This window comes from Helianthus annuus, chromosome 16 (genome assembly GCF_002127325.2).
Source record: "Helianthus annuus cultivar XRQ/B chromosome 16, HanXRQr2.0-SUNRISE, whole genome shotgun sequence".
Lineage (NCBI taxonomy): Eukaryota > Viridiplantae > Streptophyta > Magnoliopsida > Asterales > Asteraceae > Helianthus > Helianthus annuus.
In genome coordinates this window covers 177741089-177768188 of record NC_035448.2, presented here as the reverse complement: position 1 = coordinate 177768188, position 27100 = coordinate 177741089, and the positions used below count along the sequence as shown (strand labels likewise).

Sequence of the window (27100 nt, the reverse complement as noted above, 5' to 3'; positions counted from 1 at the left end):
TAGTTCATAGTTTATAGTCTGAGGATCAAGATGACATGATAATTCATTTCACTTTTCACTTTCCAACTGCTTGTTATCTCCCCCTAATGTTGGGAACATTCATTCACTAAAGTGAAAACCAACGAGCCATAAACGAATTTCTCACTAATGGCTTTAAGTATTTAATCATAGACGATTATTTATACCCAACATATTCTCAAACTTTTTAGAAGTCCCATCTTTATGCAGTGTGGTGGATGAGTTTCAATATATGTCGCACAAGCAAAATCTTTGATGAGACATCTTTGGTTCCTGACCAAAAACCAACTGTATGGGTAGAACTAAAACTTATTGGCTTGATGTGAATTGATGGTACTTTATATAAAATTACATGTACCTAAATGAACTTTTGCTCCTCTCATGATTATTGGCTTTGTAACCAATAGTAGACGTTTAGTGATCATCTCAACAATAACACTTATTCCAATGATCGTTAATAACTTGGGAATCAAATTCACTATTATCAAATAAATATACTAATCTAGATTAATATGCTTGCTATCACATTAGCTAAGCCACAATCACACAAGCTTCAGGTTGTGGATTTGATAACCATTTAGACGATGCATCGATTTTAAAACACTAAATGGTATCATGTTTGTATATTTATTTCCATTATCATTTCCAGAATATTTAGGGATTCACACGCTACTTTTGTTGATCAATACTTAACTTCACTTGAGAGCAAACATGACATGTAGAATTATCAAGACAAATCTTCTGTTTCTTCAATACTTTTCACATCATCATTAATGACTCGGTGTGGTCTAACCGGTCATGCCAACTAACTAAATAATTATGATCCATAAACTTTTGGAATATGATCGCATATGTATTACTTGCATGTATGTAATACAAAATATAAGATACGAGAGAATGTATTATAACTTCAAAGTTTAAACCATCATGTTATATGGTCATTCCTTAGTTTGCCACTTTTAGTGGTCGATCTCAATATTAAAATGGTTGTCAACATGAGGATTATTACAATTTCCTTAGTTACCATGATCATGACCTTTATAACGATCATCATATAGTTATTGCACTATTAACATGGTTGATCTTATCACATGATCATCATAACAATTTCCTCAATTACCATCATTACGAACTTTACTCCAATTATTATATCATCACATTCTATTCAAGGAATAAATTATACCCATATAACATTCATGGTCGCATCATTAAAATTTTCTTAGTTATGTATATGATCATAACCTTTGAATTGATCATTATATCATCACATTCACATCAGGGAATGGATTAGAATCATAGAACTTTCATGCTTGTTGTTTCAAACTTTATATATATTCTTTAACAATCTTGGTATTTCAATAGCATATATGATATTTGACGATGGAAATTATTTTACTCAATGGATTATGATATATATTTTTCTCATTACATGATATAAATTGACATGTAGTTATATAACCGAGACATTTATACTTATCGGTTTAAAATCTTACAAGCTTCAATAAACTCGTAATAAGCTTTGAGAAGTTAGACATTCCAGGTGTCTTTTTATATAAACAATGACCACAATTCAATCGTTTTTATTGCTTGTGATCATATACCACAACTCTGGTCAATGTCCCCTTCCAAATTTATAACATATGGAACATAATATATACATTAGATTATACAATGCATGACTATATGACATGTCACCAAATAAATAGGTTATGATACAACCTTATAAAATGAGAATTTTTTTCATGACTTGTAAGAAATATATAATTTTTTATTTAATATATCATCTAAATAAATCAAAGCATATAAAAGACACATAAAATTGCAACAGTGATAAGCCTATTATTATAGGTCATGCTCTAATTTATCGACATCGTGTGCATTAGTTTTCAAATTAGTGGTGTTCCATAAAGGACAAAGTTGATATATGATGAAAGCCACAATAAAATCATACATCTTGATTAATAGTAAGATAACATTTATAAAGAAAGATGAGTAAATCAATATATGATTTTTTTACTACTAAAATATAGCTATAATTTGTCACCAAACGGATTAAAAATTATATGATAACATGTCATGTAATGTCATATAAATCACCAAATTTCTTATTCTTATATATCAAATAAGAACACTATAAACATACACTTATCGTATTGTATTTCTAGTTAAATTGTTACGAACAATCACATTAAAATTTATATGTCAAATACAAGTATTACACATCAGAAGTGAATGTACATGAACATATTAAATACTAAACAGACTTTTTCATAGTATAATAATTTGACAACTATTGTATACTACAAATTCATCTCCATCAAACGTTATTATGGAGAGTCACTCTTAATGATGTATTCATAACATAGGAGTTAAGGATGTGGAGAGTCACTCTTAATGATGTACTCATAACATAATGAACAATATAATTAAAATTGATAAAGAATGAATTAAATGATATTTAATGATTTTAATTTCTAAGCATTAACCAACATGATGGGAAAAATGATATTTAATGATTTTAATTTTTAAGCATTAACCAACATCTTATATATTAATATCGTTTAAAGCCTTCTTTAATTTCTTAAGAATACAATAGGTTTATGCATAAACATATAACCAAATATTTAATCCTATAACATCACTAAATCCATTTAAATTATAAACTATACAAAATGAAAATCTAGTACATACATCATTTATATATTACCACCAATACAAGTAGATATACCTAATAGGCTAATACAACTGCACTGTTTTGTCCATAAATATTAAATATTGAGTTCCATACTTTGTGATATTGACTTTAATTGTTATTCATGAGTTCTAAAAGCACATATAATATTCTCTAGATTGTAAATTAACTTCCTCAAATCAAAATAATTCAACAATTTTACTTACAACTTAACATGGTTAATATTTAACATCCTCAACTAATTCAACAATTTTATTTACAACTTAATAGGGTTAATAAAGAAGCATAAATATATGATCATGGTGGCTCAAGGAATATGCAAATGAGCATCACTAGATTGTAAACATTTTACTTTATCGATAGCAATCATGTGAGGAGATCAATGTTAATAATACTCATATTTATTGGGATAGAAGACAACCCAAGTATATTTATTTAAGATTTAGAGATCATGCAAAAATTACTAATTACCAACACCTTAATAATTAATTACTGAAATTTACATACAAAAAATCTAGTCCACATTATGCGAGACCTATTTTTTTTTAATATTGGATCAACATCTATATTTTTAAACTTTGATATATATATATATATATATATGTATAGAGAGAGAGAGAGAGAGAGAGTAAGGTTATTGTAAAAAAGGTTAAAAGTGTGAGAAATGTGAGAAATATTGTGGAGATGACATGTGTCCTCCATCTAAATTAATTCAAAAGGGTAAACAAGTAATTTTATAATTAATTCAATTAATTCAAAACTTACCATAACCGCTCCCCTTAAATATAGGAACAAGATTTTTTTAAAAGTTTACTAAAAAAACACTACGAATAACACTGCAACCACCATTCAGCACATATATAACACCATTCAATAATTATATAACGCCATTCAGCAAGTATATAACACCATTCAGTAAAGAATATAACACCATTCAGTAAAGAATATAACACCATTCAGTAAAGAATATAACACCATTCAGTAAAGAAATATAACACCATTCAGTAAAGAAAATAACATCATTCAGAAAAGAAAATAACACCATTCAGAAAAGAAAAAACACCCTTACGAAAATAACACCATTTAGAAAAAGAAAAACACACCATTAAGAAAAAAACACCATTAAGAAAGGAAACTCCATTAACACCATTCAGAAAATAACACCATTCAGAAAAGAAAAAAAAACACCCTTAAGAAAATAACACCATTTAGAAAAAGAAAATAACACCATTTAGAAAAAGGAAAAAACACCATTAAGAAAAAAACACCATTAAGAAAAAAACACCATTAAGAAAGGAAAAAAACACCATCGATGTAGAGAGAGAGATCGCACGACCACCACCACTGCCACTTCCGGCATCACCAGTGCCGCACCACCACTGCCGTTGCCGCTCGCCGCCGCCACTGCCGCTCGCCGCTCGGCATGGATTCAGTCACACGCACACCTCCTCTCACCCCACTATCTCGGTTCCCTCTCTCTATTCTCTGGCCAACGGCGCCGCTTTTCCGGCGACTGCTGGCGACGGTTTCTCCAGCAAAGACACCCCAACCCCATTCGTTCACTCACCCTCGTTCTATCTCTTTAAAGAAACCCGACCGAACTCCGGCCGGCGAAGCCGGCAGAGTCGGTGTCGATGATGATAACGATGTTAGATGATGATGATGAGAGAGAGATCGAAATTGTAGAGAGAGATCATCTGGAGAGAGAAAGAGATCGTAATTATAGGGATTATGATTTACAGTTTCCTATTTTTGAATGGATATAAAAACTTTATTACCCCTAGAATTTTCAATTCAGTCCAAAAAAATAAAACAAATTTTACAATTTGGTCCCTATTAATCTCAACCATTAGATCAAAGATCTAATGGTGTAGTTTCTTTCTTACCCTTCTCACATTTTTGGTCCTTTTTACAGGATCCTCTACCTATATATATATATATATATATATATATATATATATATATATATATATATATATATATATATAGGTAGAGGATCCTGTAAAAAGTGCTCAAAGTGTGAGAAGTGTATTATAACACTATATATAATACTATATAACACCATATAAACATCGTATAATAATATGTAACACCACATAATACCATATAACACTATGTAACACTATATATCATTGTATAACAAATATAACACTATAGGTTGTCTGATAGCATGTCTATGATAGATGTATAGTGTTATATTTGTTATATAATGTTATATAGTGTTAGATAGTGTTATATGGTATTATATGGTGTTACACATTGTTATACGGTGTTTATATGGTGTTATATAGTATTATATATAGTGTTATAATACACTTCTCACACTTTAGGCCCTTTTTACACTATCCTTACCCTATATATATATATATATATATATATATATATAGGGAGAAGATCATGCGAGAACCACCTCTTATTGCGAGAACCAATGTGAACACAACCAAAAATGCCTAAAAATAGCTAAAAATCACACAAAAAATTTTTTTTAAATATTTTTTATATAAAAATCGCTACTTTTCAAGCAAAAAAAAAAAATTTTGCCACTAAAAGTAGCGATTTGAGCATAAAAAATATTAAAAAAAAATTTTAGATTTTTTTAGGTTTTTGGGGGGTTTAGTTTTTAGCATTTTAGTTTGTGGGGGGGGGGGGGGGTTAGGTTTTTGGGGGTGGGGGAGGGGGGGGTTTAGGTTTTTTAGGGGTTTTAGTTTTTAGCATTTAGTTTTGGGGGGGGGGGGGGGTTGGGTTTTTTTTTTGGGAGGGGGAGGGGGTGGGGGGGGTTAGGTTTTTTTAGCTATTTTAGGTTGTGTTCACATTGGTTCTCGAGGTTCTCACAATAAGGGTGGTTCTCGCATGAGCCCCTCCCTATATATATATATATATATATATATATATATATATATATAAGGTTCATGCGAGAACCACCTTTATTGCCAGAACTGCGAGAACCAATATGAACACAACCTAAAATAGCTAAAAAAACCTAACCCCCCCCCCCAAAAAAAAAAAAAAAAAACCTAAACCCCCCCCCCCTAAAAACCTAACCCCCCCCCCCCCCAAAGCTAAATGCTAAAAACTAAAACTCCCAAAAAACCTAAAAAAAAACTTAACCCCCACCCCCCCCCCCCCCAAGCTAAAAACTAAACCCCCAAAAAACATAAAAAAATCTTTAAAAAAATAAAAAAAAATCTAATTTTTTTAATATTTTTAGAGTTAATTACATAGTTAGTCCCTGTGGTTTGCACAAAATAACATGCTTAGGTACTAATAGTTTAGAATCACCTTCTAGGGTATTAACTTTTCATTTTGTAATGTTTGGAGGTATTAACTTCTAGGGTATTAACATAGTAAGTCCATGTGGTTTGCACAAAATAACATATTTAGGTACTTATAGAATGTGATTTTAAAGCTACAAATAACGCTAGTACCTCCAAACGTTACAAAATGAAAAGTTAATACCCTAGAATGTGATTTTAAACTATTAGTACCTAGGTATGTTACTTTGTGCAAACCACAGGGACTAACTATGTAATTAACTCTATTTTTTATGTTAAAATCGCTACTTTTAGTAGCAAAAAAAAATTAATTTTATTTTTGCTACTAAAAGTAGCGATTTTTTTATAAAAAGTATTAAATTTTTTTTTTGTGTTTTTTAGCTATTTTTAGGCATTTTTGGTTGTGTTCACATTGGTTCTCGCGGTTCTCGCAATAAAGGGTGGTTGCTAACGGATTTTTGTCCTATATATATATATATATATATATAATAAACAATCAAGGAAAAACCTTGTTTTATACTTTTAGACTTTTAGTTTGCAAACTATTAATAATTAAATAATTAATTCTCAATCTATAGCAAATATAAAAACCAATATCATAATCATTATCAAGCACCTATTTGTCGATTAAACATGCTAATATCTCATTAAAACTTTAAAACATAATGAAAGGGATTCAAAAGATTATTTCCAAATTAACAATTTGATAAAATAAAAATAATTTTTTATGCAAATAAACTAAAAACAAAAGAGACAGATTACTAGATCTTATGATTATACAAATAATATAAGACAAATAAGATAGAGCAATAAAATACAAGCTATAAAAGTAGATAAATTACTTATAAGATGATGTAATCCAACTTGAAAAGCGATATACAAGCTATAAAAGTAGATAAATTACTTGTAAGATGATGTAATCCAACTTGAAAAGCGAGTCATACTGATAACGTATTATATAATAGTTTACTAACAAGCTAAAGATTATAGAGAGAGAAACATCGGGAATGGGAGTGTTTTATTCATTTTGATATATATAAAACCAAATACATTGGCTACTATTTATAGGGCTCTTGAACATAAATGATATGGAGTTATGAACATGGATAATCACAATATTCATAACATTAAATGATATGGAGTTAGGAACATGGATAGTCACAATATTCATAACACTATATTCATAACAGGATTTTCATTATTGATTTAGGCGAGTATTTAAATATAGATGTTGATACTTTTACTATTCTACCCTTATTCTATAAAACTAATAAACTCATGAAATAACCAATTCATTACCATAATGTCCTAAGTTAATTATAATCATTAATTGATAAATCAATGGTTATAAAGAGTCCGATAAGTTCTTACTAAAACAAAGTTCTAAAATGAACATCAACCCATTAGTTTATTTATGACTTTATGTAAATAAAAAAACGATACAGATATCACACATACTCTTCATATAACTTGTGGTTATTTGAGAAATGAACAAAATTTTATTCAAACATTCTTCTTTTCTTACATATTAAGTCGTTATACATCTCTTTAGAGTCGCTTCAAGTATTCCCTTCTTCTTCTTCTTCCTCACCATTTTCACCTCTTTGCACCAGTGTTTATACCCTCTCTCTACTGTCTCTAATTCTACCATTACTTTTTCGTTATCATCACTTTCACATAAAGAAAGAAATGAACCCTGTCTTGTTAACTCCTTCACTTTTGAAAACCTACTCAAATCCCCAAAACGTTGTTCAACCATGCTTGTCACATGTTGTAACTCCTGTGTTAATAAAAAGTTTCTAGTTATGCAACAAAAAAATAAGTTTTTTTAAAGATGCGTAGGAAAGCGTGCTTACGGGTATGTTCTTATTTGACGGGTGACGGCTAGGTAAAATCGTTGTGATCGAGTTCTTGATCAACTCAGCAATAAAAGGCACGTCATTCTTGGCTAACTCAAGTTGTTCCACCATCTCACGCGCTACTGATAATGAAGTATCACTTTCTAGATAAAACAAGAAATGTATGTTCTTCACGCAACCTGCAACCGAAGATGATGTATAGTTTATACTGTGGGTCAAAATTTAAATATGTCATGCAACAATCAATTTTTTTTAATTTTTATTTCTAGGCGTCTTAGCAGAATGGTGAGTTTTTCTTTTATGTTTTTGGAAGCGTTTTGGTTTTCACGAAGTTCGCTTCCCACGGTAGGAGACTTTAAAAGAATTGAATCTTACAGAAGATATTCATTTGGCACACGAACTTCTGGATGGCCCTAACATGGCAAAACTCAGATAAATGAGTCTTCTTCTTTGACTAGTTGACTTTTTATAAACCAAAACAATTTGAAAAATGTTCTAGGAAAACTTATGTTTTTTCTATACTACCTAGAAATAGAGGTGCTCATCGAATCGAATAACGAATTTTCGAATTATTCGAATCGAACTTTTCAAATTTCAATTTTTTTTACTTGAATTCATATTCGATTAGTAATTGAAACTCCAATTCGAATAATTTCGATTTAATTAAAATTCACCCTAAACAATAACTTATTTTACTTTCATTTTTTAAAACTATTAAAAACTATTATATTCAACATAAAATATAATAATCTGCAAAATTAATTAACTATCAATATGTCAAAACACTAAAATTTAGAAGATATGTTGGTTACCATTAGTGATTTAAGTTAGGTAAAAATTTAGAAACAAGTATTATGGCTATTTGTCAGTAGGTTTGATAATGTTATGAATAATAAAATTATCACTTGTGGATATAGTTCATACATTGACCAAGTTTAAAAGTTATATGTGTGTGTATATATATGTTTGTGTGTAAATCCATATATTAAAAAATTATATATAAATTGAAGTAGAATTTCGAATCGAATCGAATTGAAAATCGTAAATTCGTATTCGATTTGAATTCGATTACTAGACTCGAATACGATGTGTGACATTTGTCACGATGTGTTTTCTTGATATTGTGTTTCTTCATGAAGGATAGAAGGAAGAGAGAGAGACGAGAGAAAGGGAGAGAGAGAGAGAGAGAGAGAGAGAAAATCGCAAGAAATGTGACGTGGTTTATGGAATGACAGTTATTTCCATATTTAAAACAAGCTAAATGATATATCTACCCCTGATTAATTAAATAATCCTATTTTTAAGAAACACATATTACCAAAATGTCACCAAGATGACCACAACCATTAAATACACCCATTGGATGGCCCAGATTGCTTCCTAGTCTTTCTACACTTTCCGCAGGATCCCCACTATATATATATATATATATATATATATATATATATATATATATATATATAATGTAAATATTTATAGAAAACCCACTTTAATTTAGAAAACCCGAGAAACTCAAAGCTCCCGATGTTTTTTTTTTTTTTTTTGAAAAATTTTACACATGTTATATACATGTTTTTAAGGGTTTTGGGCAAACAAAAAATCAAAAAAGCGCCGAGTAGATATTTTTTTTAAAAAATAAACAAGTTTTGGTGTAACACATGTTACAAATATGTCAGATGAATGTAACATGTGTTACACTAAAACTGGTTTTTTTTTTTTAAATATCTACTCGGCGCTTTTTTGATTTTTTTTTTTTTTTGCCCAAAACCCTTAAAAACATGTATATAACATGTATAAATTTTTTCAAAATAAAAAAAACATCGGGAGCTTTGAGTTTCCCGGGTTTTCTAAACTAAAGTGGGTTTTCTATACATCCTTCCCCTATATATATATATATATATATATATATATATAGGGTGGGGTTTTAGAGTGAACACCAGTGTATTTGCGAACTGAGTGAACAAATCCTGGCCATTGATTTACACACATGTATGGCTAGGATTTCATCATCAAATCGTAAAATACACTAGTGTATTTTATCATCAAATCCTGGCCATTGATTTACATACGTGTATGGCCAGGATTAGTTCACTCAGTTCGCAAGATACACTAGTGTTCATTCTTGAACCTAATCCTATATATAGGTAGAGGATCCTGTAAAAAAAGGGGTTTTTTGTGAAAAGGGTAAGAAAGAATCTACACCATTAGATCTTTGATCTAATGGTTGAAATCAATAGGGACCAAATTGTAAATTGTGTTTTATTATTTTGGACTGATTTGAAAATTGTAGGGGTAATAAAGTCTTTATATCCATTTGAAAAAGGAAACTGTTAACCAAAATCCCTACAATTTCGCGAATCATTACATCTCCCTATCATCTTATTTTCCAGATCTGTAAAGATCCATTGATGGCCGGTCAGATGGGTTGTCGCAGGTAATGGCGCCGAAGGGGCAGAGGGTTCCAGCAAGGTGGTGTCGGGTGGTTGGGTTTGAGCGAGAGAAAGAAGACCGTAGAGAGAGAGAGAGAGAGAGAGAGAGACCGTAGAGAGGGAGAGAGAGACCGTAGAGAGAGAGAGAGTGTAGAGAGGCGGCGCCGACCACCTCTCCACAATAGCAGCGGCGGAGCGGCAGTGGTGGTACCGTCAATGGAACGACGAGGTTGTAGTGTTATACAGAGTTATAAAAGGGTAATATGGTGCTATATACTATTCATAGTGTTTTATAGTGATTTGTAGTGTTATATCTTGTTTTGTAGTGTTATCTAGTTATTACAGTGTTATGAACTGTTGAATGGTGTTTTGTAGTATCTCTAATAGTGATTTGTAGTGTTATATCTAGTTTTGTAGTGTTATATCTTGTTTTGTATTGTTATATACTTATTACAGTGTTTATGAACTGTTGAAGGATGTTTTTGTGGTGTTATATATTTATTACAGTGTTATGAACTGTTAAATGGTGTTTTGTGGTGTTATATACTTATGACAGTGCTGAATGGTGGTTGCAGTGTTATATATAATGTTGTAGAGTTATAAAAAGGTTATTGTTTTGTAGTGTTATATACTTATTACCGTGTCATAAATCATTGAATGGTGTTTTGTAGTGTTATATACTTATTACTACTGTGCTGTGGCGGTTGTAGTGTTATATATAACGTAGTAGTGTTATACAAAGTTATTCGTAGTGTTTTATAGAGATATTAAAAAAACGTATTCCTATAAATAAGGGTGCCGGTTATGGAATGTTATCAATTAATTAAATTAATAATAAAATTACTTCTTTACCCTTTTAAGTTAATTTAGATTTAGGACACATGTCAACTCCACAACATTTCTCACACTTTTCACACTTTTTACAATAACCTTACCATATATATATATATATATACACATATATATATATATATATATATATATTGTAGCTTATTGGTATAATAAATATATAATCCTTTATCCTCTATAATCTAATCTAATTTAATACGCATAAAAAAGATACATGTATTTAGATGTTTCGTAACTAAAAGAACATACAGATGCAAGAATAATCTATATATGATAAAAATAAAACTGAACGAACAGTGATTATTTTAATGCTTTATTATGTGATTTTCTTTTATATTGAGCAATACCTTATTTTCATTTATTAGACTATGAGGTATGGGATGAGGATTGGGGCGTGGGTTGGGTGCAAACGCCCAAGTCATCACCCCGGGTGGGTTTAGGTTTCGGCGTGGCCTCTTGGGCGGGAGTTTCAGCCCGGGCGTTCACCCAAGTCACTATAAAACCCCCCAACCCCACCGCCTGTCCACATCGCTACCCCAACCCTTCACTCCACCTACCCGAACCCGCTACCCACACTTGATACCGGCACAATGCGATGAAGGGCCGCCAACCCGGTGAAACCCGTTACTGGCCGGAAGCTTTCGCTAGCTACCGGCACAACATGGGGAACGACCGGCACAATTTAATTGTGTGCCAACACAAGTGGCGCGAGCTACGACCGAAGCTCGACCGTTTTAAAGCCTACTACGATTGCGTCCCGGGCGGTGATATAAGTCACGAAGACCGGGTGGCGGTGGCCAACATCGAGTTCCAGGGCAAGGAGAGGAAGCCGTTTGACAAGCTCGCCCTGTTCGAAATCTACCTAACGCTTTATGCTTTTTTTTTTAATTTTGTAATCCTTTTTTTTAGAATTTTGTAATTTTAGGAACTTTTAGTAATAATTTTAGGCTTTTTTTTAATTATGTGTGTATTTTTTAATTTTAGGTTTTTTTTTAATTTTTATAAAATTGGCCAACCCACGCGGGCTAGCCACGCCCCACCATACCGACCCAACACGTCACTTACTGGTGGGGGGGGCTCGAAGTCCAAGTGTCAACCCATGCCCCAAACCCCCGTCCCACCATACCCCACGGTCTTATGCTTTGGGGGAGTTTATGTAAGCTAAAAGTTGAAGTATATTAAATAGTTGGTGCAATTGAAATATCCAATAATTAATAAGGGGATATGAATATTTGTCATGATAATACTAAAAAGGATTAGTAATTAGTTAGTTGTATGTGACAACCTATGCTAATTACTTTCTGTTTCAAACTAAACTTATTTCATAACTTGTAATGATCATCATAAAATATATTAAGAAAAATAAACTGAATGTAAAAAATAATCTTACACTAAAATAAGATGATGTAGATACCAGAGATGTTCAGAAAGAGCTACGGTTTGTACCAACTACAAAGGATGTCAATATTGCATTGCGAGGGCCTTATGTTGCTGGAGGTGCGCTGGTTACAGGGTCGCCAGCGGTGACATCGTGGAACCACTGTTGTGAGAACATGTTAAAAATCCAAATCAGCAATCATGGTTTTGAAAAGATGAATCAATTTTGTTGTCTACAAAACCCATGTGGAGTTTGTCTGCTCAAAGTATGGGGGTTTTAGTTGAATCTGATTTAGTTTTGATTAACCTAACAAAGGTATATCTGTAATTATACTTCTCTGTTTGAATAATGTTACTTGAATTTGTACTAATTATATAATGAATCCTGTAATTTTTATAGTGATTAAGTGATGAAACAAGAGTTAGGGTCTATGTTCAGTCTTTGCAAGAAGTGAAACAGTTAAAAGAAGAGTTGCAGGATGATGTCGGTTGAAAACACCAATGCCTTTCGCGCAACGCGCGTCATTGAAAAACACTAGTATATGTAAATATTAAATCATGATGAGAATTATACATCCAGACTAATTTATATAAAGTTATAGATATTTAAATTAAGGGAATATGCCACAAAATAGTAATGAAGTTTTAGGAGTGTTCCAATTAGGTCACTAATAAAATTTATTGTTCCAGTTAGATCATTCTACTTTATTTTGGTGTTCTAATTCTAGATATTTTACCTAAATTGCATGTCATAGTCCTACATGGCATTTATTTATGGTTAGTTGTTTATCTTCTTTTATGACTATAATTTAAATGCTTTTCGTGTAGGAGCAATTAGTACTTTTTTTCATTAAAAATTTATTGACTTCTAACTATTTTTCACGATTTTATAAAAAAATTTGATAACTTTTTAGAGATTTTGAAAAAAAAAATCATATTTTTTAATTTTTTTCGCATTTTTTTTAACTTTTCTACAATTTTTTAAAAAAAATTTTAAATCTATTTCGCATTTTTTTCTAACCCATTTGGCATTTATGTGCCATGTCAACAAATTTTTTAAATAAAAAATCTAAATAAATGCCATGTAGGATGGATGACCTTCTATTTAGGTAAAATATCTAGGATTGAAACATCAAATGAAACTTGAATGACCCAATTGGAACAAAAAAAATTACGAGTGACCTAATTAGAACACTCTTGAAACTTGGTTACTATTGTACAAAGTTAACCATTTTGATGTATAAGGAATATAGATAGTAAAATGAATTTATTTAAATAATTTGAAGATAATTATATGTGAAGTTAATTGATTATTTTTATAAAAAGTTAATAAATTATACATTGTTTTCACCATAAAAATTAGAGGGCATATATGAATTTTTTTTTTTAAAAAGTCAGCATTTTTAATTAAATTATCTAAAGGATATTTTTTTTTACTTAGGATTATCTAATTACAATTTGCATTATCTTAAAGCTAGTATTATTTTTTTTTCAGTTTAGTTAACATATAATAAATGAAAATTTATTATTTAATAGTAGAAGGATAATATGTCATTACGTTTTAGATCATACGGTGTGGGTGTGGAAGTCACAATCACGTTGGAACACCACCCCGTAGACGACGTTGTGGCTGGCGTGGGAGGAATTCCACGAGCGTGGGGGCAATTGTATATGTGAGGTGGAGGCTCTTGATTGGTGGGTGTAATTTAGGTTTGTTTTGATTGGTTGGTGTTTACATTTTTAAAATTTTTTTTCCTATTCCACGCCATTTCCCACCAGTGTTTTTTTCTCCACGCCACAATGCTGGCTTGGTTGCCACATGGCGTTTCACGCCTATTCTTCATGCTCTCCTACACTGTGTGGTCTTAAATTTGTTATTTCCTCTTATTGTTAATTAATATTTGTATATAATGACTATCTTTAATTATAAAAGAAATAAGTATTTATAATTAAGTAGGAGAAAGAGGCGAGAAATAATAAATAGTTTCAATGAATGACACGTATTATTCTTTTTTTTATCCTTAATTAATATTTGTATATAATGAATATCTTTAATTATAAAAAATAAGTAAGTATTTATAATTAAGTATAAGAGAGAGTCAGGAAAACAAAATAATAGATAGATTCGATGAATGACACGTGTTGTTCTATTTTTATCATTAATTAATATTTGTATATAATGAATATCTTTAATTATAAAAAAATATTTATATTTAACTAGAAGAGAGACGGAAAAACAAAATAATAGATAGCTTCAATGAATAATATGTCCTTCATACGATTCTTTTATTATATAGCATAGATCATATCTTATTTTGTATTGTATAAGTTATTTAGTAATATCAAATGCTATGGTCAATAAAATCGCACAAAGAGAAAGAAAAAAAAAGAATGGTGAGCAAATTCTATAATGTCATTAGCCCTATATTAGCCCTATATTGTATCTAAAATGTTAACAGTATTAGAAGTGGTTGGTTTTGTGAGATGAAAGTCTCGATACTTAATGTTGTTTTTTTATTAAATCAACATTTTATGAGTATTTGTTTCTATTCTTCTTCAGCTAAGTTCTCAGCTAAGTTTTGAGATGTGAAGAAAGTTAATGAAAAGTGGATATAAGAAATCAGCTTAATAATCGGGATTTATTATATAATAGTTTACTAACAGGCTAAAGATTATAGAGAGATAGAAACATGAAGAATGAGAGTGTTTTATTCATGTTAAGATATATAAAATCAAATACATTGGCTACTATTTATAGGGCTCTAGAACATAAATGATATGGAGTTATGAACATGGATAGTCACAATATTCATAACACTAAATGATATGGGTTAGGAACATGGATAGTCACAATATTCATAACACTATATTCATAATAAGATTTTTTTATTATTAATTTAGACGACGTTATTCAAATATAGATGTTGATACTTTTACTATTCTACCCTTATTCTATAAAACTAACTCATGAAATAACCAATTCATTACCATAATGTCCTACGTTAATTATAATCACTAATTGATAAAATCAATGGTTAGAAAGAGTCCGGTAAGTTCTTACTAAAACAAAGTTCTAAAATAAACGCAACCCATTAGTTTATTTATGACTTTATGTAAATAAAAAAAACGATACACATATCACACATACTCTTCATATAACTGTGGTTTTATTTGAGAAATGAACAAAATTTTATTCAAACATTCTTCTTTTCTTACATATTAAGTCGTTATACATCTTTTTAGAGTCGCTTCAAGTATTCCCTTCTTCTTTTTCCTCACCATTTTCACCTCTTTGCACCAGTGTTTATACCCTCTCTCCACTGTCTCTAATTCTACCATTACTTTTTCGTTATCATCACTTTCACATAAAGAAAGAAATGAACCCTGTCTTGTTAACTCTTTCACTTTTGAAAACCTACTCAAATCCCCAAAACGTTGTTCAACCATGCTTGTCACACGTTGCAGCTCCTGTGTTAATAAAAAGTTTCTAGTTATGCAACAAAAAATAAGTTCTTTTAAAAGATGCGTAGGAAAGCGTGCTTACGGGTATGTTTTTATTTGACGGGTGACGACTAGGTAAAATCGTTGTGATCGAGTTCTTGATCAACTCAGCGATAAAAGGCACGTCATTCTTGGCTAACTCAAGTTGTTCCACCATCTCACGCGCTACTGATAATGAAGTATCGCTTTCTAGATAAAACAAGAAATGTATGTTCTTCACGCAACCTGCAATCGAAGATGATGTATAGTTTATACTATGGGTCAAAATTTAAATAGGTCACGCTACAATCATTTTTTTAATTGTTATTTCTAGGCATCTTAGCAGAATGGTGAGTTTTTCGTTTAGGTTTTTGGAAGCGTTTTGATTTTCACGAAGTTAGCTTCCCACAATAGGAGACTTTAAAAGAATTGAATCTTACAGAAGATATTCATTTGGCACGCGAACTTATGGATGGCCCTAACATGGCAAAACTCAAATAAACGAGTCTTCTTCTTTGACTAGTTGACTTTTTATAAACCAAAACAATTTCAAAAATGTTCTAGGAAAACTTATGTTTTTTTCTTTACTACCTAGAAATAGGGGTGCTCATCGAATCAAATAACGAATTTTTGAATTATTCGAGTCGAATTTTTCAAATTTTAATTTTTTTACCTGGATTCGTATTCGATTAGTAATTGAAACTCGAATTCGAATAAATTCGATTTAATTAAAATTCACCCTAAACAATAACTTTTTTTACTTTCATTTTTTAAAACTACTAAAAACTAATTATATTCAACATAAAATATAATAATCTGCAAAATTAATTAACTATCAATATATCAAAACACTAAAATTTAGAAGATAGGTTGGTTACCAATTAGCGATTTAAGTTAGGTAAAAATATAGAAACAAGTAGTATGGCTATTTGTCAGTAGGTTTGATAACGTTATCAATAATAAAATTATCACTTATGGATATAGTTCATACTTTGACCAAGTTTAGAAGTTATATGTGTGTATATATATGTTTGTGTGTATATCCATATATTAGAAAATTATATATAAATTGAATTCGAATTTCGAATCGAAACGAATTGAAAATCATAAATTCGAATTCGATTACTGGACTCGAATACGAATCAACTCAAATTCAAACCTTATTAATCGAATTCGAATCGAGTTGAATTTCGAATTTTTCGAATCCCAATCGAATTCTGAACACCCCTACCTAGAAATATATAAAAATCCCCAACAAACACTGTTTGCCTGTTTTCTAAATGTTAATAAGATTATTATGAGCTTAAATATGATAAAGAAACTATATAAGTAACAAAGTACCACTCGGGTTAGCAATTCTCATTGTCAAAGAAACCGAGTTATTGTTGTTTTTGGTGCCTTTCAGTCTAAACTCGTTTTGTTGATGCATCCTACAAAGTTCTACAACTGCAGGAGTTGGCATTGCTAATGGATCCTGGGTCGGTTGTTTCGGATACTTGGGCTTTAGAAATGGATCTTCTAGAAGCTCCCTAGCAGACAATCTTTGGTTGGCTGGAACCAAACATTTCTCTATGAACTCTTTGATTTCAGGATCACTCACTTTGTCAAGTGAAGCTGGTTTAATACCCTGTTCATTAACCAGTTAACAACCTCCATAATCTTGACTACATTAATGAACTATGTATAAAATATAATACATATTAGGGTTTAGGGTTAATCCCATTTGAGTTAAACCCATTAGGGTTATTGTATCCGCGTTACGCTTTCACTATATGGATTAGGATCAAATACAAAGGATCCTAATTGTAAGAACTGTAAGAAGGATTTATAGAGTGACAAGTGTCCAATAACCTAAAAAAACCCCACTACAAAAAAAAAAAAAAAAAAAAAACCCTTAAACATCCACCACCACCAAAAACCTAACCCCCCCCCCCACACACACACACACATCACCCACCACCCAATTTTTTTTTTTTTTTTTTTTTTTTTTTTTTTTTTGCCGAGGGGGTGGGGGTGGGGGTGGTGGTGGTGGTGGTGATGGTGGGGGTGGGTGTTTAGTTTTTTTTAGATTTTTTTTAGGTTTTTGGGGGGTGGGGGGTTAGTTTTTTTTTAGGTTTTTAGGGGGTGGGGGGAGGGTTAGGTTTTTGGGTGGTGGTGGGGTGGGGGTGGATGTTTAGGTTTTTGGTGGTAATGTAGTGAGTTTAGTTTTAGGTTATTGGACACTTGTCACTCTATAAATCCTTCTTACAATTAGAAGCCTTTGTAGAATAACTTGACCCTTCACTATATATAGCCCAATAAATTGTATTGAAGAGACGAAAACAATCTTTATGGTACCAGAGCACTTTGCCTCGGATGGGCTTAACCCTAAACCCTAATGTACATTATGCGAAGATCAAGATAAGTTAACTTACAGAGGTAACTTTCTTGTATATCTGAGCTGCATTCTTGCACTCGCTATACGGGTACTCAAAAGTTACCATTTCCAACATGCACATACCGAAAGAATATATGTCAGCTAGCTCGTTATACTGCTCCTCATAAAGCTCCGGTGCCATGAATTCCGGGGTTCCTACATGCCATAAATACAAAGGGAAAAATAAGTATCCTTACGTGGGACGAGATTGCAATCCATCGTGTGTCACATGAGAAGGAAGCGTGTATAAAAACATATATTTAATACTAATAACAAGAAGCTCGCTTTTATTAGGAAAATTAAAGAATTCGTCAAACTGACGATTGATTGACGACTAAGAAAATAAATATGATAACTAATAAATTGAATGAGTTGATGACAAGTCACAATTTTATTTATTTTTAATGAAAAGGGAATCTTCAAATCAATTTGAGATACATTGTCTATTTTTTACACACGTCTAGCACACTCTCACCAATATCTATATGACAATATAGTCTGGGCAGATCTTGGCTAGGGCCGCCGTTTAGGCGGTGTGACATTGGGTCGCTCAAAAAGAAAGTCACCGTTCAAAAAAAAAACCAATATGTATATGATTTCGTTAATTGGTTATTTGTCCCTCGTCATATCCAAATACCCCTAAAGTTCTTGTTCGTAAATATTACCAATGAAACTCTTAGCAGCCGGATGCTGCAAAACAGTTGCTAATCCGAGATCACCGATTTTGATTTCACCGTGGTTTCCATTAACGAATAAGTTGTCACATTTTAGGTCGCGGTGAATCACAGGAGGGTTTTGACAGTGAAGGTAGTCAAGTCCATTAAGAATCTGTCTTGCCCAACTCTTGATGGCTTTCGTATCCACACTTTTATGCTTCTTACGGTATCTGCTTGAAATATAACACAAAATATGTGTAAATAACATAAAAAATGAAATTAAGTTTGTTTAGATAGAATATTAACTGTGTCAGGTTTCCTGATGTGAAGAGTTCTGTAATCATGTTTAATGTCTTCTTCTTGACATCAATCCAGTAATGAAACAATTTGATGATGTTTTTGTGGTTTAGTGATTTAAGAAGATGAACTTCTGAATACAACTTTTTGTAATCGTCTGGAGATCGTAGGACATTGTCGATCCTGAGCCTGCTCCAAGCGACTTCGATTCCATCAAATTGGTCGAATGCCTTGTAACTAGATGCACAAATTGAAAATGAAATCATAATTTGAAATTATAAATTTCTTGAAGTTATAAATTTATAATAATAATAACTTACACTTTCTTGAATGCTCCTTTGCCCAAAACTTCAGGGTACTGAAAATGTATCAAGGAAGATTGATGAATCTTTATGCAAACCAAAACACATCCCCAAACAAAAGGATGCATATTTTGGGAAAAAAAAAAAAAACATTTTAAAAAAATTAAATTATCATGATTACTAGAAATATATGGATTAAAAAAATCTTTTAATCCATTTGGCCCATCCCGATTGTTGTTGAATTTGTTGTTTGACAGTTTCTCTGAGGAATATAAAATGTTTGAAAACCGGATTTGTTGTTAAACATGATATAAATTAGATAACGTTATAACCCACTAAAAAATATTTACATATCATATCAAAAAGAGAAGGCAAAATGGATTTAAATAGTCCAAACTTTCTCAATTTGGTCGATAATAATTCCAACTCGTTTATTGACCGATAATAATCCGAATTGGTCCACTTTTAGCCGATAATAGTCCACCGTTAAAAATAGCTTAACGGAGTTAAGTTTTTTTCCGAATTACAAACCGATGTTTTATGGATTTTGATCAGAACGAGGATACGAGTCGATTTATGTAAAACTTACCTCGAAACGGTGGTTCAAACGGCTTGATTTTTGTTGATTGAAAGTTTAAACACCCGAATTGAAGCACCGTTTTCGTCGTTTGAGGCAGTATTTCAAGGTAAATTTTGCATCAATCAACTCGTATCCTCGTTCTAATCAAAAGCCCTAAAACATCGGTTTGTAATTCGGAAAAAAACTTAACTTCGTTAAGCTATATTTAATGCAGACTATTATCAGTAAAAAGTGGACTAGTTCGGATTATTATCGGCCAATAACTGAGTTGAGATTATTATCGGCCTGAGAAAGTTAGGATTATTTAAATCAAATTTGCCAAAAGAGAAAGTTATAAAAAAGAGATTTTTAAAATGTATTTATGAGTAACTATTACCAAAAGTATTAGTAATATATTCCTAACGTAAATACATTTTTATACAAATAATTTTCAAAAAAAAAATCTATATGCTTGCAAAACGGTACAAGTACAACCACCAAAGTGGTTGGTCGGTTCAACCGCCACTCACTCGTACTAAACAGATGGGTTCAACCCATGTCAACTGCACGGGTAAAGGCTGATTCTCAATCTGACCAGTTGTCCCGATCCAGTTTTAACAAATTGGATAGAATACAACAAAATCAACCAATTTCTTAAATGTGTTGAAAATGAATTCAAACACCAATTAACAAGAACCAAATTTTAACAAAAATTAAGATAAACAAACCACAAGATGACAATCTTATACAAAGTTAAGTAGATGCATACCCTTATAAACCGGCCACTAGGGTCCATTTCAACATAATCAACCTCCAAGGCAGCAACACCTCCATCTCCAACACAATTCAAGTCATTCTTATAACCACATGAACCCATTTTCACCCGCGGTTAACCGGGAGGAGTTCAAACAACCAAACAGAAAGATAAAAGCGGGCAGAGAAGAAGAAAAAGACGACGAAGTAATTTCAAAAGATATCTTATAACAGGACCTAATAATAACGGTCACAAGAATCCAACATGGATCTCAGAGAACGCCTCCGAAGGAATCACATAATAATCGAATGCCGATCGCGTGTGGATTCGAGATCGGCATCCGAAGCTTGCATTAAGGTATCTTGATGATGAGAAACTGAAGAGATGGTTGAAAGTATATGTTGTGTTAAATGTCATCACATTAATGTCCATTTAGGGGGAGCTTTTTGAAACACTTGTGGAATCAAACTAATGCTAGAAACACCACCCCTTTTCCTCTTGTGATCACCATCTCCTTGTAAGATTTTCTCTTTTCGGTTTCAAAAGAATCAAAATCCAAATGGTTTTCGTCGTGAAAACATGAATCGGGTTTCGATTAACGATGAGAGAAAGGAGATTGTGGATGGAGAATTGGTGAGGTTGTGCAAGGAAATAAAGGAAGGTGAAACTTGTGCAAAAGTAGCCCCAAGAGGAAACGTTAAAGGGGGGAATGAGATATATAGGTAGGAAAAAGGATAGGGGATATTGTGAGTTTTGGGAAAGAACAGGATTAACCAACACCTGTTCGGTACAAGGTTGTTTAATTTGTTGGAATCTCAGAAAACATTGGAAGCACAAAAAAGAATTTATGTTTTGATAAAAAAAAATAATCGTGCGGTGAACGTGGATCGAACACGTGACCTTCAGATCTTCAGTCTGACGCTCTCCCAACTGAGCTATCCCCGCGCTTTTGTTAATAGATAGTATTTCTAAATATTATTAAATCTTCGTGTTAGTTTTTTTTGTTTTTGTTTTTGATAGATTATTATAATAAAACCTCTTACTTCGAAATCAGTATGGTGTCGTTTATAACATAAATAGACAGCAGTTAAATGAAGCTAACTAAAAACTTTTTCTTATTAATAGTATCATATTTTTTAATATATAAAACTAATATGTTATACGTAGGTTTTAGTTGTGTTACATTAAAATTATACTAGTATAGGAATAAACAAAATAATAGGGTTAAATTTTAGGCCAATCATAAAAAAAATTTAGAATTTTGTTTTAATTGAAAAGGTGATTAATTCGTATAAAAAAAGAATGATACGAATAGAGAAAGAAAGATGAAAATAAATATTACTTCTAAATAATGCTTTTAAATATATGTTGGACATTTAAATGTTGATGTTGAGTCTTAACCATATGGACTTCAGTCTTAGGGTATTGCAGATAAAGGATAAGATGTTACGATATAACAATCCGTACACAGTCTCGAGTGATTTAACTTGCACATGATTATGCTTATGGGACCAAAACCAATACTTTTTCTCATAGTCAATTGAATACCTCTTGTATCAAAAGCAAAAACAATTACTTCTCATACAGGGTATTAGATTTAAATAAACTTAACTTTCATTATTTGGCTGATAGCACTTCTAAGTTACGAATTGTAACACGTCACTCATAACTTTCAACTTATTTTCTTCTGCCACTTCCAAACTAACTAAACCCTAACCCAGTTAGTTTTTTTGCTGATGTGGCATCTGACGTGGTATCTTTCATGACGTGACATTTTTCAAGACATGTCATCTGATGTGCCACTTATTTAGTGGTGTGGCATCTGACGTTTGCTAACCGTATTAGTGTTTGGATAGTTTGGGAGTGCCAGAGGAAACTAAGTTGAAAGTTGGAAGTGACATGATACAATTCATAAGATGAAAATGTTATCAACCAAATGGTAAAAGTTTAGGTTATTTAAATCCAATATTCCAATTAGTTACAACCAATACGTGAACCTTAGTTTAATTGAGTTAATTTTTTATAAAGTATTTAAGTTTTTTTTTAACAACTACATATAACCAAGGATCACACAATCCTCCTACAAATCGAGCTCGAAATGGGTACTAGCAAAATTCCCCGTCTTGAGTATTTAAGCTCTTTACTTTAACAAATCAAACCACAAAACAAAGGATTTTGTTTTCAAATCAAATTAAAAAGCCGATGAATTGTGATTCATATTTTTTAAGTATTTGTTTTTATTTTTTAAATAATATATTAATAACTACTAGTTTATACACATGTGTACTATGGGGCTGTTTGGCTAAGCTTATTTTAGTGACTTATTTACTTATTTACTTTTTGAAAAGTTAAAAGGTGTTTGGGTTAGCTTATTATGTGAGAGGAATAAGTAAATAAGTCATTCCATTATGACTTATTTGCTTTTCAAATAAGCAAATAAGTAAATAAGTCATTCCAATAAGCTTAGCCAAACAGCCCCTAAATGAGGTTAGGTACAAAAAATAATGCAATAAAAATATTTATAATAAATAATTACATATTACATTACATGTATTAATGAAAAATTACATTCAATGTTACATTTTTAATTTACAAATCTAAAACTATAAATACAAATTATAAATCTTCAAAAACTTCTTTGTAGAAAACATTAGATGTTCTACTTGAAAGATTATCATTTTTATCGACAATTAACCGTTTAAGTCGATCTCTATTTTTGACTCTGAATAAAACATGTACAAATCATGTAAAAACGCTGATATTTTAAAAAGAGTAATTGTCAAAATCATCCGTAAGGTTTGGCCAATTTTGCAAGAGTAATTGTCAAAATCATCCGTAGGGTTTGGCCAATTTTGCAAGATCCATCCAAAATTGTTTTTTTCCTCACCGAGACCACTAAGGTTAAATCGTTGCCAAATTCATCCAAATCTCTAACACCATTAAAATTTAATGTTCAATGAGGGGTATTCTTGTCATTCTCTTTATTTAAATAATGTTTCCATTTTTTATTATTTACTATTATTATTCTATTTAAAAGTGTTATTCAAATATGACTTGATATTTGAAATTATGTTATTGGATTTTGATTTCTTTAACTTTTTCTGAAAAAAAAGAAAGAAAATTGTATAAGGATCAATTTTATTTCTAGACTAAAGGGATGTGTTTTCCAAATTGTTAGGGTTATATTCATTCTTTTGTTCAACTTTTTTTTGTTTAAACTGGGGATCTGAAAAACAAAGGAAGAAGAAGATAGAATTTTAGGTGATGGTAAGGGAAGGTGGTCGGGCCGGTGGGTGTAGGTGGCGGTGGTAGGGCGGTTAGAGAAAGAGGATTTATGTGTGTGTAATATATATAATTTTTTTAAACATAATTTTTAATGATTATGATTATGATTATGATTTTTATTTTAATATTTAGGGTAAAATGACCAAAATACCTTCATGTGAGGTCCATTTTGTCATATTTAACCATGAAAACTAACTAGATTAGGGTCAAAGGACGTAATGTATTATGGTTTGCAAACATAAAGTATGAAACTCATCAACTTTAAAGACAAATGACACATTTTGCAATCTGATGTTAACATAAAAGATGGGTTTTTTTATTTTACTCCAAAAACAATACTTCGAAGAAAGATTCACACCCGAGTTCGAAATTATAAGCAATAAGGTTCTATCTGACAACTAGGGTTGGAATTAGGATTAACAATTGGTATTAACGAGGTTGGGTTTCAAGGCTTACACTACTTCAAAATATGAATATGGCCACTAATGTATATGAATTTATACATCTTTAAACGTCAAATTTATCCCCGTTTATGCGAGTACTCTTTGTATCATCGTTGATTTTGGTACTTATTTGAGTTGTTTGTGAAAATACATGTATAGGTTTTCGGCCGGTGGCAAAATGAAGGATTTTGGGGCATAATGGAGCAAAAACGAACAAATATAGCAAACTGCCAGATACGACACGATCGTGCCAACCACAGGCAAGATTGTGCCTGAAGTTCAGACATTAGCACCATCGCAGCACAAACTAGATCAAGGAAATTACCAACTGGCACGATCATGCCAGCCCTAGGCACGATCGTGCCCGACCAAAACCATCCTACGAGCAGTCGGTTCACAAGCACGCATCAATGATTATCGGTGAAATACTGACCCGCACAATCATGCCAAACCATGGCACGATCGTGCCACCTCGGGAACTTTTGAGCCGGATTTTTTCAGAAATGGCAACAAATAAGAACAGCAGACTAAAAGTGAACCTGACACAGACCAATTACGTTCGTGCCAAAAGGTGGCATGATCGTGCCAAACGCACGATATGTTAAATACGAGGTTTTAACTCATTTGCAAGGGAGTTGGGTCATGGATTGAAGTTTTTTTCTCTCGAAATTTGCACTTAGAAGGAAGTTGATGCTAAGGAGGAGTTTAGGAGAAGGCTTAATCACTTGAAGACTCAATCATCCGCCATTTGTTTCTTGCTTTGAACTTGATTAGCTGCTTTGTTTTTATGTTACTTTGTGTAATCTTTAAACAATTTGAGTTAATTAGTTATGGTGAGCCTTAGAGGCTAAATCTTTGAGTTGTCTAAACAATGTTGAAGCTTTTATGATTGTGATGATATGGAAGTAAATGTGATGATAAAGTGTTGATGTTCATGATAATATTCTAGTCTTGCTCTTAGAGTTCATATGCATCTTCCAGTTGTTCATTATGAATGTTTGATTATGATATTACTCATGACATGCTGGAAAACCCATGTGTACATTGTAATTATTAATTGAATCTTGTTACTTGTAATTTGGTTTATAACATGGTACTAGGAATGGTGATTGTTAACATGAAATGAATCATGATTTTAATTGTGTATGAATTCTTGCATTTAGATTTGAAAAGATCATAGTAATGTTAATGTGAATTCTATAGCATGTAATTGTGTAAGTATGATGATTTAGGCCAAAATTGTTATCAAGCATGATCATGCTTGTGATTCATAACAAGAACAACATTAGGGTATTATCTACTTAAAAGCAATTTAGGGTTATTAGTGTGTTTTTCGTATTAGTTTTTCTTAAGTTGTCGAGTTAGGAGTTTTGGATGAATAAATAACTCTTGTTAAAAGATTAACATCAATTTCACAACCGATCTTAAGAATGATTCTTAAGTGTTATTTTATTTTAATTTTCCAAAAGAATTATGAAACTAGAAACCTTGATCGAAACTTAGTTAATTTAGAGGTTGTCATCACTAGTGCTTCTCGTAGTCATCACATGATTAATAATGGATCCTTAGTTTAGACAACTTCCCGTTAGATATTGTTTAAATTTGTTAACTTAGTATTTTTATTACTTGCATGCTAAAATTAAGAAATCAACTTGTTATTTGAAAGGGCTTTGAAGTAACAACAGTTTAGTATTGAAACACCGCGTCCAAGGATTAATATCCGGTTTTTACCTACAAACTATATTACTATCCGACGGGACACTTGCCCTTTAGTGTGTAGTTTAGTCATAAGGCAAAAACTATTTTTAAACTAAATCTGTGTAAACGAAAATCCATTCATAAAAATATATCTAATTCACGCACATCAGCCACACAAAAATATGTGACCACATGCCAACTGCTACACGAATTTGTTTCAGTCTAAGTGTGACCAAAGATCGAGTCATCGTAGGTATCATATGAACACATTGATGCTAAGTGGTTGTAGCTACTTAACTGAGTTTGCCGTTTGAATATAAATGGCAGCAAAAATTAAAACTCAGGGACCCAAATATAGAAGATTTTATTTTTGGACTGAAGTGACAAAAATGACCTAAACTTGAGAACTATTTTGACATTTTACTCTAAGTTTTTGTTTATTATTCTTTAGATTAGAAATATAACTTTAATTACTTGTTTAGGTATAATGAGTTTCTAATAGAGTATGAATTAGAAAACATCCATTTATTTTCGGTAATGTGAATTTGACAAGCTAAGGAATGAAATGATATGAAAGTGTCTTATTAATCGTCATATGTTTTTGTTAAATTGAATATACATTTTTTTAATCAGGTAACTATAGTCTTATATTTTGTCAAATATTAGAGACAGGTGTCACATATGCTAATGATGATATGAGATTTGATTTTACAA

General features: G+C 31.6%; 1 protein-coding gene and 1 non-coding gene across 2 annotated transcripts; both read right to left on the bottom strand.

The window, feature by feature from the left end:
- Positions 1-15661: 15661 nt before the first annotated feature.
- LOC110918146 (serine/threonine-protein kinase WNK8) lies at positions 15662-21672 on the bottom strand. Its single transcript, XM_022162507.2, has 8 exons — positions 20976-21672; positions 19666-19703; positions 19355-19582; positions 19058-19278; positions 18391-18548; positions 17318-17603; positions 16041-16222; positions 15662-15964 (listed from the first exon to the last, which is right to left on the bottom strand). The coding sequence occupies exons 1-8, from the start codon at positions 21081-21083 to the stop codon at positions 15716-15718; spliced, it is 1470 nt and encodes a 489-aa protein (XP_022018199.1). The 5' UTR covers positions 21084-21672; the 3' UTR covers positions 15662-15715.
- A 160-nt stretch (positions 21673-21832) lies between these two features.
- Positions 21833-21905, bottom strand: TRNAF-GAA. Its single transcript has one exon. It is a non-coding gene; the product is annotated as a tRNA-Phe (tRNA).
- Between the last annotated feature and the right edge of the window lie 5195 nt (positions 21906-27100).

Coding starts and splice junctions, on each gene's coding strand:
- LOC110918146 (XM_022162507.2), bottom strand. CDS start 21,083: ATGGGTTCATGTGGTTATAAGAATGACTTGAATTGTGTTGGAGATGGA. Junction 19,279..19,354: donor ACATCAGGAAACCTGACACA/GTTAATATTCTA, acceptor TATTTCAAGCAG/ATACCGTAAGAAGCATAAAA. Junction 16,223..17,317: donor GAGAATTGCTAACCCGAGTG/GTACTTTGTTAC, acceptor CTTCGATTGCAG/GTTGCGTGAAGAACATACAT.